The 12,740-nt window shown below is 34.7% G+C and overlaps 1 protein-coding gene across 2 annotated transcripts in view; it reads left to right on the top strand.

Moving 5' to 3' along the window:
- The window catches only part of ATP9B (ATPase phospholipid transporting 9B (putative)), a gene marked incomplete at its 5' end in the record, with an annotated part of 168,300 nt that overhangs the window by 24,266 nt on the left and 131,294 nt on the right, over positions 1-12,740 (top strand). For both annotated transcript variants that reach the window (XM_081996377.1, XM_081996378.1), the window contains 3 exons: positions 1,817-1,967; positions 6,505-6,618; positions 9,929-10,037. In XM_081996377.1, the coding sequence (XP_081852503.1) occupies positions 1,817-1,967; positions 6,505-6,618; positions 9,929-10,037 (374 nt within the window). The remainder of the gene's footprint in view (positions 1-1,816; positions 1,968-6,504; positions 6,619-9,928; positions 10,038-12,740) is intronic.

Genomic DNA, 12,740 nt, shown 5'->3' on the forward strand with positions numbered 1-12,740 from the left:
TTCATAACAAACTACTTTGCAATTATGATTTTTCCAACTGTGTCAGTTCCAAGAATATATTCCTTTACTTTCCTTATGAGAAGTATCTTGAGAGCTAAGTTTCATTAGCGACATGGAATCATAGAATGATTTGGGTTGGAAGAGACCTTTAAAGCTTAGACAAGTCCAACTTCCTTGGCCATGGGCAGGGACATCTTTCACTAGATCAGGGTGCTCAAAACCCCAGGTGTCAAGAGAGGACATGTACACTCAGTCAGTAGTGCATCTGGCTCTTCTCAGAGGGAACTTAGTTTAGAGGTTTAGGGAACTAATTTTAGAGGTTGATCTTGACGTTGGTGTTGGTTATGACTTTCTATTTTCTTTCAGGTGTGTACAAATACATACAAATACGTTGACTATACAGAATTCATCCAGGAAACAATGCTGAGGTGACTGGATCATTATTTTCTCCTCCTGTTCTCAGCAAAATCCTTTCTGTTGGTTTGCATACAATTTATAAGAGCTTCCTAATGGTTACTTTTTTTTCCTGCATCAAAAATATTGTCAGTATCTTCAAAAACCTCACTAGAAAATGTGTGTCACTTTCTTTCACCTTCAACTTCACCTGCTGATGTAGCTGAAATCTCTGTGACCAGAGTCTGTGCTTCGGCTGCAGTAGGTGCTCACAGGAAGGCCTGTCTGCTTGGTCTTCCTGATTCACTTCACCAAAAAAGATTCCCAGTATGATTAAGGCACCTCCCCTCAGTATTAAAAAATGCGGAGAAATTCTCCTTTAATGTACGGGATTGTAAAATAAGTATATACAATATATGGCAAACCCACTTTTCTTTCCACACTACCAGTTCTTTCCAAACCATCTGTACTAATCTGAGTTAATAATCTGCCCTTGTGGATAGTAGTAGCCAGTTTTAGGCTGATTATATTACGTGAGTTGAGTCACATCCATGTTTGTTTCTTATTTTACTGTTGTTAGTAGTCTGCTGAGCCTCAATGGCATCACTCTGTTTGCCAGCCTTTTGTTCCTCCTACATTGTGATCTCATCCCATCATTCCTGCCTCCTTGTCCAAATTGCAGTTGTTTAAAGGTGGCATTGAGCTTTGCCTATCTCACTGATAATAGTTTAAACTCTCTTCAGTATATTTGTAAGCTGGCTAGGCAAGGATGCTCTTCCTTTCTCCTGTGAACTGAAGTTCACCATTGCAGGTCGTTGTGTGATCTGCATTTACATCGGGTTTTTGTTGTTGAAACCATTTGACAGTGTGGCACTAGGTATGCTTCCCTGTTATGTCTGCTATAGGCTGTTTTATGGAGGAAACTAAGATTTACAAATTATGTGGTAATTGTATACAAAGCTGTTGAAATTTTTCTAACAGAAGCCTTACTTCCTCTTCAATCATTAGCGTAATTTGAATAACAGTAATAGAAGACAAAGAGTTTAGCCAAAGGACTGTAAGGTGTGATGGATGAGTTATTTAACAATGGAGGGGAAGTTAGTCACTGCTAGTACAGACTTGTATTAACTAGAATTTTTTTGAACCTGTGTCATGGCAAGGTGTAGTGAAACTTATTACTATTTTATTAGGATTTTCTGTAAAGAATGTGCAAATGTTTACATAAGTATATGTCTGAATGAGTTGAGTACTGTCTAATTTCCCTAAATATTACAAGTCAATGTCATGCTTGCTTATTTAGATGTAGCAAAAAATTTTAAGCCTGTTTTTCTTAGGTATTTGCCTTTAGTGTTCCAGCTTTGGAAATAGTAATCACACATAATAAATTTTTAGTTTTAAAGTAAACAATTGTTTTTCTTTTCAGTTGTTCTGATTGGCTTATAAACATTTGCCGAAGAAAGAAAGAGCTGAAGGCTCGCACAGTGTGGCTTGGGTGTCCTGAAAAGTGTGAAGAGAAATACCCCAAAAATGCCATTAAAAATCAAAAATACAACATCTTTACCTTTATACCTGGGGTAAGGCTACTAACCATTTTTTGATGTTGGGCTGACTATATGTTCTGTAATGTTTTTTGACAATTCTGCAAAAGGATAATTTTATTTGCCCAGATTCTTCTTTTTCTTCCTACATTTAACTGGATGTCTTTGATTAAAATTGACAGGTGAGAGCAAGGCTGCTTTTTTCCCAAATTGTTTTGTTTTCAAAGGGATATTTACTAAAGTGCAGTGTGTATGATTGAGTGGCTGGAATTCAGTGAAGCTTGAGAAATTTGAGATGGGTTTCCTTGCACTTTTCTATTCATCACTAAAAATTTGTAATCCTCTCTTTAAAACAGAAGCACTTCTATGTAGTCATTTGTGAAAGCACTGTCTTAAATTGAGAAATAAGTAGTTGAAAATTGAAGTGTACTCACACAGATATTTTCTCATACTCCCTGCCATTGAAAGCATAATAAATAATGTATTCTGAAACAGGCAACTCCTTAAAGGACAGAAACAACCCATGTCTTCAATTTATGTGACAAGTAAGGCCTAGTTTAGTAAACTAGTACTTCTCAGAGTTGTATTTCTTATTGCAGTTTTAAAAATAGTGATGTCTTTTTTTGTTTTGAATGCAGTTCTCCAGACAATACTTTTATTGTGGAATGGAAGGGGTTTTTTGTCACTTTTTTTTTCCCTAAGAAGCCATATGATGTCTTAATTTACATTTTTTGCCTATAATGGTCACAGTGTATATGAAGACAAGAGACATTACAGTTGCATCTAGTTTATACTTTTAAAAAAAAGTCATTATAATGTAATATAGCAATAGAGAAGACAACTTTTGAAGCTTCAGTAGTTAAAACCTAAAAACATATGCTGCTGTGATATAAATTTTATTAACATGCTTTTACTCATACTTTTACTAATACTGCCCAAGAGTCCTGTGTCCTGTTGCAAAAACTGAATGTCTTCTATGTTTGAATACAGACATGCTTTGTCTTAAATCTTTTATTTAAGTGATCATGCAGGTTTATAAGAGTATTGATTCTGTTCTTCTGGCCTCTTTGGTCCAGTGACTGGCAGGTGCTTTCTAATACATTTCTTTATTAAAATAATGGCTTTCTAATTAAGACTGATCTCCTGTCGAAGAAATAAAATGTCACTTATCACAGGTGGATAAAATATTCTCATCTCTATTGAACAAAGTAAATGTTTTCTTCCGAAGTTTAAATTATTAAATACACTGAAATTGGTTAAGCCACGTATGCTTTCCTAAAGGTCACAAAATTCATTAAGCATATAGTAAGCCATTGATTATTGTGACTAGAAATCTGCAGTGTAGATTACAAATCCTAAATTAGATTCATGTTTCCTATAGGGATTGGCCATAGCTTGCAATTACCTGTTGAGAGAGAGAAAACGTTTGTTCTTTTTGGATCTTTTGAAAATCTTAGTTTTTACAGTATAGACAGAATCGGATTTTAATTTTGGTGGTAGTATTTGGAAATTCAGTAGTAACTTCAAAATGGAGTGAGATCCTAAACATAAAAGCCTAATAGCTGGTGAAAATGTTTCTAAGTTTTAATTTTAGACATGAATTAAGACTTTTCATTGATTAGAAATCCTGTGTACCTATCTGTTTTTTTATGCTGTTCCACTAAAAGTAATTTGTAGGGAACATAGTTGTATTGGTTCCAAACCCATAAATGTACCTAAGTCATATTGTTTTCAATGATTTACCTTGGTTGAAATTTTCATCATGTGAAGTTTTGTCTTCTGTTTAGAGTTGTATCTTTTTTAATGTTGCAGCTGGCAATGGCTAATATTCAGTGACTTCATATCAAAATACAAGCTTAAAATAATGTTTAGATTAACAGAATTTTACTTGCTGGCTAAAAGAGCTGTAACACTTCCAAAATATCATCTAATTTCCTAACATTTATATAAAATACTTACTGCTTCTACTTTACACCAGTTTGCTCAATTTCCATTTACTATTTCATACACATCTTGGTACAGCTGCTTGGGAAGTTTATGTCATTTCCATAAGGAATATCTTCTCTGATGGGCAGGTTTTTAAGATACCTCTCCTGAACTTCAAAGCACTAGTCTATTCTTTTAATCAGTTTTATGTAACTGGAGACTTTTCAATTTGCTTAACTAGACTGAAGTGTTTAGCTTTGTATTGAATGAACTGTCAGTGGTTTGCCAGGATTCAAAAGATTTGTAGGAAGGTGCTTTTTAACTCCCATCTTCCCCTGCCAGATAGGTGCTCTTGCAGTTCTGCACCTCCTCAAGTACTTTGTGGACTTTTCATTGACCTGGTATATCAAGTCTTCATAAACAGTTAAATCATACTGCTAGGTATGAGTATATGAACTTCATCAGTATTAACATAAGGTACACGTTCAAGCTGAATTAGTTTCATTTTGGAAGAATGCTCCAACTTTCCCTGCAACTTCAAATTTTACTTTTTGGCTTTACAGTTTTGTTGGTAAATAAAAGAAGAGACTTCTATGCTTTTGAAAAAAATCTTCTGATTTGAGGCTAAGTAGCCTTTAGCTGAACAGTGATGTAGTGCTCTTGCAAGAAACCTGGGGTTTTTTTTCAAAAACAATTGTGAGGTACTGCTACTTTGTTGTGCCTGCCAGAAAGACACTTTGAAATGAACTTCCATGAATTTTTTTTTCCTAGGGCATGGGTTTTTACATAATTGAGTAATAACGTTGGACTGATAAAAGCAATAAGTATCTGTCCAATAACTTCAATTTTTTTTTTAATGCAGAAGTCATTGTAATATCAACTGAACTATAAGATTAAAAGATGGAGACACTCTTTAAATGTGGCTTTTTGATCTGTTTTGGATCTTTTAGCTCTGAAACCGTTGATTATTCATTTTCTCAAGTCTCAATATTCCAAGTTCAGTAGCCACTTCTGATCATCCTTCATGGAGGTGCCATATTATCCTGGCCTACTAAAGAAATATGTCAGGTCTTTGAAGATTCAAAGTTCTATAAAATTAATAATGTTCTTAGCATTGTAATTATAACTAAGGCAATGTTGAGAATGTGTGCTTTTAATTACCAAAGGAATCTCTGCATCTGTCATTCCTTTGGAATATGGACCAATGTATTCTGTGATAAGGTTACTGTGTCTTAACTTAAAACTTGGGCAATTATCTTGGAGTTTAGACCAAACTTTTGATTTATTAATAAACATATCTTACCTATCAATATTTACTGCAAAATAATGTTTTGAGAAATTTAATGCTGAGCACTTCTTCTAAATTACCTCAAAAGCCCATGTAATTATTTTACAAATTTTTTATAGTTTAAAATTTCTGAAAACTTAAACTGTGGTTGCTTTTGTAAAAGCTTGTCTTGCTATGGAAACTGAAGTATACTGCCTTATTCCGAGATTTCCACATGATAGCCATTTGGAAAGAGAGCAGTGTCACTTACCTTTACTCACTGGATCTTTTCTGTAGTGTTCATTTTATCTTCCTAAACAACACTTACTCTTGAACATTGAGTAGTTTATTTCTAAGAACAGTGGGAAATGGTAATTTTGAAGGAGTGCATCTGACTTGCTGGTAGCCTTTGTCCCTTTGAGGACCAAAGGACTTCAGAAAGAAGGCAGGTGAGTTGTAGAGCTTCCATCCCTGCAAGAGGAGAAACTTCAGTGGCTGTGTTGAGGAGAGAGTGTGCTGGGGGAATGCAGTGAGCAAAAGTAACAAGGAGTTCATGTATACTGTTTCCTGTATGTGCTGCAGACAGAGCTGAGGTTTTTAGGGTATTCTCAGTGATGCAGTTCTGTTACTCTGTAGAAACTCAAATGACAGAGGCTAGAATAATATTTTTGTAAATGGCTTCTGTTAATTTGATGCCAGTTACTTTTTTATAAATTATTATTATTAAAGACCAGAATATGGAAATTTTTAAGACAAAAAAATATTGTGAGACAGATAATACGGAATTTAAGTATTGGTACTTAAGGAAAAGTTAAGATTACTTTTAGTGCTGTATTTATAGAAAGAAAAGTTTTAACAGTTAAAAAGGAAAACTTAAAGATAGTCACAAACTTATTTTGCTTTGTTTATTGATACTATAAAAAAATTTCAAAAACTGTTTTAATTTATAAACATAAAGGTAACTATTGTGGATATAACATTATTGCAAGATGCTTCTGCATACATCTGAATTATGTTTACTATTAACATTTCAGAGTAATCTTTGCACAGTGATCTTGATATGTATTTAATATTTGTAAAGATTGAGTTCACACATTCAGTTTTCAAAATACCAAAAATTTAGAAAATTGCTTTTTCAGAGTGAAGAGGGATTTATATCAAAGGATTTTTCGCAACAATAGCAGTATAATATTATAGTTTATAGTGCATGTAGTAGTTTGTGATGATACATGGCGTATTGTGCTATATAGTACTATAATAGTACCATATATAAGTGTGCCATATAATGGTCTTGTATCTTCTACCTTGAAAAAGTGAATGTTATGTATGTTATGGGTACAAATTTTAAGGCATTTATCTATTTTGTGTTTTTCATTTTAGGTTTTATATGAACAGTTCAAGTTTTTCTTGAATCTCTATTTTCTCGTCGTGTCCTGCTCACAGTTTGTACCAGCACTGAAAATAGGCTACCTGTACACATACTGGGCTCCTCTGGTAAACAGAAAAATGCCATTAACTAGAAGCTTTGTTTTTTTAACTTCAGATGAAAAGTTCATGTATATGTATATTTCATAAATTTGCATCTGGTAAACTACAGTGATTAAAGTATGTAACAGAAGTAAAATGCTTACTTGAAATTACAGTATTTTACGGAACATACCCAGAAGCTGTGGTTTGATAGCCCTCCCTTTCACCTGCCTACCATGTTCCTGTCCCACAGACTGAAGGTTGTTTTTGTTAACCAGCTAGTCTGAGTGAGTAGTGCTCCCTTCTGGCTGCTGGTCATGTGAGAGATTTAAAAAAACAAACCAAGCGAACCTCCAGCTAGTAGAGAACCTTATTTGAGAACCTTATTTGGTAACATAGGTAATTTGTATGTTAAATTTCTTTCAGTTTATTATTATTTGACCACTATTTTATGTTCTCAGGCTAGGTCAGAAGTAAAAGAATAATTTCTTTTAATTCCTTCTGTATCAGTTTTGATCATGTCCTTTTTTCACAAAAATTGAGATAAAATGTTTTAAGCCGTGGATAAAACAGGAGGAAAACACATCTTGAAAATAAGTTATTCATTAAACATACTTTTCCTGAGTGCCCTGACAGTTGCACTGGCTTCCTTTCAATATTTCTTTTTGTTATTGGGCCCTCTGTAGTTTTTTCTTGGGAAACTGTTGAAACTAGTTGTTTGTGACTCAGGTTTCCTAAGGTTTGAAAACTGTATTCTCTTCAGAGGCGGCCCTTCTGGTAGTCTGCCAGCTATATTCCCACGATTTGGAATTCTTTTTTCTTGTTTGTAACCAGATCATTACCTTCGCTTTCATCTTCTTCCTGGCCCCTCCAGCCCACGTTTAAAAGCAAGGCAAGAAGAACTTTGCTTTATTTTCTAAATTTATAAAAAAAATGGTATTTTTTGGTAGCATTTTGGTATTCAAGAGGAACAGTGACATGCTGACTGGAGTAAAGGTCGTTCTTAACAAGTCAATAGAGTAAATATTCTGGATTGATTTCATTGTTTTAATTGTTGCAACACGTGTCCTTTTAAGTATTGATAAATGGAGACTGTCCTGGAGGTTCCTCACACCTCTATTTCCAGACAACTTTCAGCTGCTGCTGCAACAAATAGCACTTCCAAGACAGAAAGCTTGTTCAACAGTGGGATTTAAATGGGTATTTACAAAAGTCTTCATCACTGACCCAGTATGAAACGACAGAAGTCAGTCTTGTCTGGAAGTTGGTCTCTTCACAGTGAAGTGCTGTGTACAACTCTATACGTTAGTGGGGTAGCAAGGAAAAAAATCACTTAGCATCTCAGCCCATCTCATCCCGCCCAAAGAAGGGAGAAAATACTGTATTTTGCAAACTATTCTCTATAGATGTGTTTGTCTTATTCAAGGTTGTTTTTAATTATGTTTCCCAGTTTTCACATACAGTGTGAAAATACAGTATCTCAGTTAGTGCTAGTGGTACCCTTTTTTGCTAAGCTCACAAGGTGTGTAGGTGTTTTTAGGTTGGGGTTTTTTTGGGGTTTTTTTTTGTTTGTTTTGTTTTTTACTTCAACAGTTTTTACAACAAACAGACATAATATGCTTAGATCAAGCACTGGAGTTTTTCAAATGAGACTTTATTTCACTGGTTTGTTGTCATTTGCACAGTAGGGAATGGACTTCTCAATTTTGAGTCCAACATACAGAGGATGTAGAGCATACAAGTTTGATTGTAAGCAGTATGCTGAAGATATTTAACTGCTTAGAGTTAAGGAAAGATGACAGGTTTTTTGTAAGATTGGCTTCACAGTTTCAGCTACCCTTTGGAAGATTATTGAGTTCTTTTGAGCAAATGAGGAGAAAGGGAAACGTCTGTCTTAAATTGTTTCTCATAGTCATGGTCAGCTGTACTGAGTCACCCGGCAAGGTACGGTGACCTCTAGGGGAAATTCTTGCAATTAACACCTTGCATTCTGTGCTTTGATTACTGTCTAGTTAGAGATATGTGCAAATGGCAAATATGTTTGAAGGTGCTTCAGGAGGGCCTTTTTTGTGCTGCAAAGATATCTATACTGCCAAAGCTTGTGACAGTGCTGCTGCCAGAAAAGGGGAAAACGCTGTTGCTCATTCGATCATGTCCTAGGAGTGAAAGGAATGCATTTTGCAACGGTGCTTTCTTGTTCTACATAGTTCTAATATAATTGCTGTAGCTAATGTAAACCTGAACAAAGAAGTAGTATTTAACTATGTGGTTGCAACAGAGTAAGCCTTGGAATTTTGATCTGGAATTGCAAAACAGCCTTTGCTATTGAAAAGGAGAAGGTTAGTCAAGACTTGTTTAGGAAGACTTTATACCTTCACTCCTTTCTTATTGCTGGGAGGTTAGGGGAAGGTTGGCAAACTGTTGGACTTCTGCAAGAAAAGAAGTCTAACGGTACACATTTTCTTTTCTAGAAAGGAAGTATTGGTGGGTGTCTGAAGCTAGATAGTCTAGAACCTTATCTGTTGGCAGATTTGTGAATATTTGAATTTTGTAGCCATCTTACTTTTAATAATGGTAAGATCCCTTTACTGTTGAAAATTTTATTTCCCTTTTGCTGATGGAGAAGGACTGAGCATTTGAGTTTAAGAAGCCATAAGACCATATCTAAGGAGGTTTAGAAAGGGAGAGAGGAAACTCTTACATACTTATCCCTGAACTGTATTCTTTTTAGCTTACCGTCTTAGTCACATGTAGTGCACTCTGCACTTCCAGAGAAGCTGTGGTGGCATTATCCTGTGAAAGTAGCAGCCAAAGCATTTAGATACTTAGTTTTTCAGAACAAATCCCCTTTTGTCAATATTGTTGATGTATTGGTAAATAACTACATTTAAGATGGAAAATTAATTAAACTAGCTCTCCTTTTACCTTTACATTTCTGTCTGTTAGGGAAAAGGCAGTGAACTCAAAATCAGAATTGGAGACTTCTTAAATATTTTTGGTAAAGTCCTATTTTTGTGGAAGGTAGGGAAATATCCTTACTGAACTATAAAGGCTGTCTTCAGCTCATCCAAACCATTTTATATTTAAAAATTTCAAACTACATGTATTTGGAGATGTAGGTATTCTAATTATATTTGTATAATGTACAAGTATCATTTTCCTTTTTTTTTTTGACTAAACAAAGATATTCTTTTAACAGATTGAAGAAAACAGTAAAATGCAAATGAGAAAAATAAATATTCTAAGCACATGTTCTTACTCTGTATAGTGTTCCTAGTTGTGTATTTCTATTCTAGCACTTTGAGAATTCTGAATTGCATAATTGTATCTTTAACAGGGGTTTGTTTTGACTGTCACAGTGGTACGGGAAGCCGTTGATGAATTTCGACGTTACAAGAGAGACAAAGAAATGAACTCACAGTTATATAGCAAGCTGACAGTACGAGGTTAGCAAAACCATTTGTATAAATCCTTGAAATGGTTCATCTTTTTGTTACATATACATTTATAGACTTCCAGTTCAAAGAAATAACTAATAGTCTCAAGCTGCACTATTCAGAATGAAACTGATACTAAACTAAAAGTGCTTGATTTCCCTCAGATACATACAACTGTTAAACTTGATCTGTTTAAGAAGTGTTGTAAATCTTGTTGTTTATAAAGAAAGGTGTATGTATATAATTGTATTTATATTTTTTAAGCATTCTGCTGTTTAGTAGATTACTTCAAAGGGCAGTTTTCCTCTGAAATTGATACCAAATAGTAACTCAGGAATGCTGTCAGCTATGTATCAAGTGTATATAGGAAATAAGGGATCAGTAACTAAGAAATACGATCTAATTAAAATTCACCAGAGCCTTTCAAACTTGGTGGATATATTTGTGCTTAAGAAAAGGAAGATATATTGTGAGTCACCTTCAGTATCAAAAATACTGATTTCAATTTTTGCATATAATTTGAAATATGTATGTCAAGCAGTAGGAACAGCCGGTTTTCATTCCAGAAATTAATAAAAGGAGAAATCACAGTTAACTTTTTTGACTCAAAACCTTTGACACTTTTTCATGAAGCCTTCTAAGGAAATTAAGCACTTCAGCTGTGAAGTGACAATTAAATTTAGTAGGATATTGTAAATTTTAAACATGGGCATAAGAGAAGAAAACTATGCACTTCTCTCTGCTTTTATGTTGCTTAGCACATTCTATGTGGTAGTTCTGAAGCTAAACAGTAAAAAGGTGCCAAAAAATAATAACCTATTATCAACTTGAAGTGTAATGAATAACCTTACAAAACAACATGACCTGGCTATTACCCTCAAGAGTTATTTTGCTACAATATCCTGGGAGCTATCTGTTAAGGATTTTCCTTGGCATAAAAGTTCTAGAAAGTGGGAATTTGTTAAGGAACGTGAGGTTGCGTCTCAAGCAGTTAGAGTACATGGCATACATTGTGCCAAGTGTAAATTCTGATCACTAATTCCCAACAGGCATTTCACTGCACTTTTTAGTGTATCTTGGTGAATATCTTCTGAGACTCAGTGGGAAGAGTAACCTCACCAGATCTGGGAGTCTTAATGAGAAACTAAACTCTTGGAGTAGCTCTGGATAATGATTCTCTGCAGAAAAAAATGGGTGAAAATCTTGTAGTGTAACACAAGTATGTTCTGCCTGCAATCTTGCCTTCCAATTACTTTAAAAAATGGGTCAAGTAAACAGGCAGCAGTCTCATTTGTGATGACAACCTAGCATTGGAGAGGAATTTATACTGCTTCCTCACAGTAGAGACTTGCATTGTTTTCTGGAGTTTGCATGCAGAAGGGAGCAACTGTAGGGAGAATTTGCCTATCGTTCTTCCCTTCCTTGTCAGCCTGAAATAGCTTTACCAACATTTAGAGGTACCACTGTGGAAATTTGCCAATGGGATAGCTATTGTTTATTTAACAGAAGTGGATGCATTGCAGGCCTCCAGACCTTTACAATCTTTAATGCAATTTGTAAAGAAATGGACTCTTAACAGCTCTTCAGAGTTCTAATTTGACCTGCTAGTTGGTTTATTCATTTTTTAGATCTGCTATGGTAGGCCACTGAACGCTCACCTTTGAAATAGATAGTACAATCCCTATTCAGCAATAGTGTTGATAATCTGAAATTTGTAGTTCTGGAAGCACATAGTTTATAGTTACTAGTGTCATGTAAATGTCAAGACTCACATATGCTGTTTTAAGAGCTAAGTTTGGTGCCCTTTGTGCTTTTTTCCCTTGTTTAGAGTTAATAGTAGAGTTTCTGGTAAGTTGCTAAGCATTTCAGCAGCATTTAAGTAGAAGGTTTGGAATCCTGATTTCCTCTTTCCCAGCTCATGAAATATTTTGTGAGGTTATGGGTATTTAAGACTTTCCATTTTGTAGTTTCTCCTAGGAATAAGGAAGTTGCCAAATTAAAATTGGATTTGGTCACCTTGACACAGCTGTTTTCTAGATACAGAATAGAGATTTAAAAAAGAGTGTACAACAGGATACAGGTAAATCCCAACAGTTATATCAGGAACTGACATGTAGAGAGCAGTGACATGTTCAAAATAATCTTTAAAAATGCCTTTTTTTTAAAAAAAAAAAAAGGATGTCAGCTTTTACCCACAAACGTGTATGTCTATTTCAACTTTCAGGTTTTGGTGTCAGTGCCATCATGAGTTCATACTTGATTTTTGTTCTGGTTTTGTGATGTTTTTGAAGACACTGATACTCTACAACAGTAAAGATTAAAGATCTCTGCTTTCAATGAGCTCTGTATACCATGTTGACAATGGTATGATCAATGAGCTAACAATGTTTTGAATTGTGGCCAATTTTAAGAATGAAAACATTATTGCAGACCCCACTCATAATTAAGCTGTACTAGAAATTGCCACAAACGCATATATAAAATAATGAATAGATGATAAATTACACCTTTTTCATAATACAGGGTTCTTTTGTAATAAGGCATTCTGAAACTGAAAGGTATCATTTTGAGGCAAAGCAATGGGACTTCCTGCTATGATAAAATTAGTCCAAGATTTTTACAGGTTTTGAGAAGGATTTAGGTATTTATCTGTGCAAATTAATAAAGGCAAGTACTACACTTCTGCAAACTATTTTTGCAAATAACTCTCAA

Source organism: Phaethon aethereus (assembly GCF_964289735.1).
Source record: "Phaethon aethereus genome assembly, chromosome: 2".
Taxonomy (NCBI): Eukaryota; Metazoa; Chordata; class Aves; order Phaethontiformes; family Phaethontidae; genus Phaethon; species Phaethon aethereus.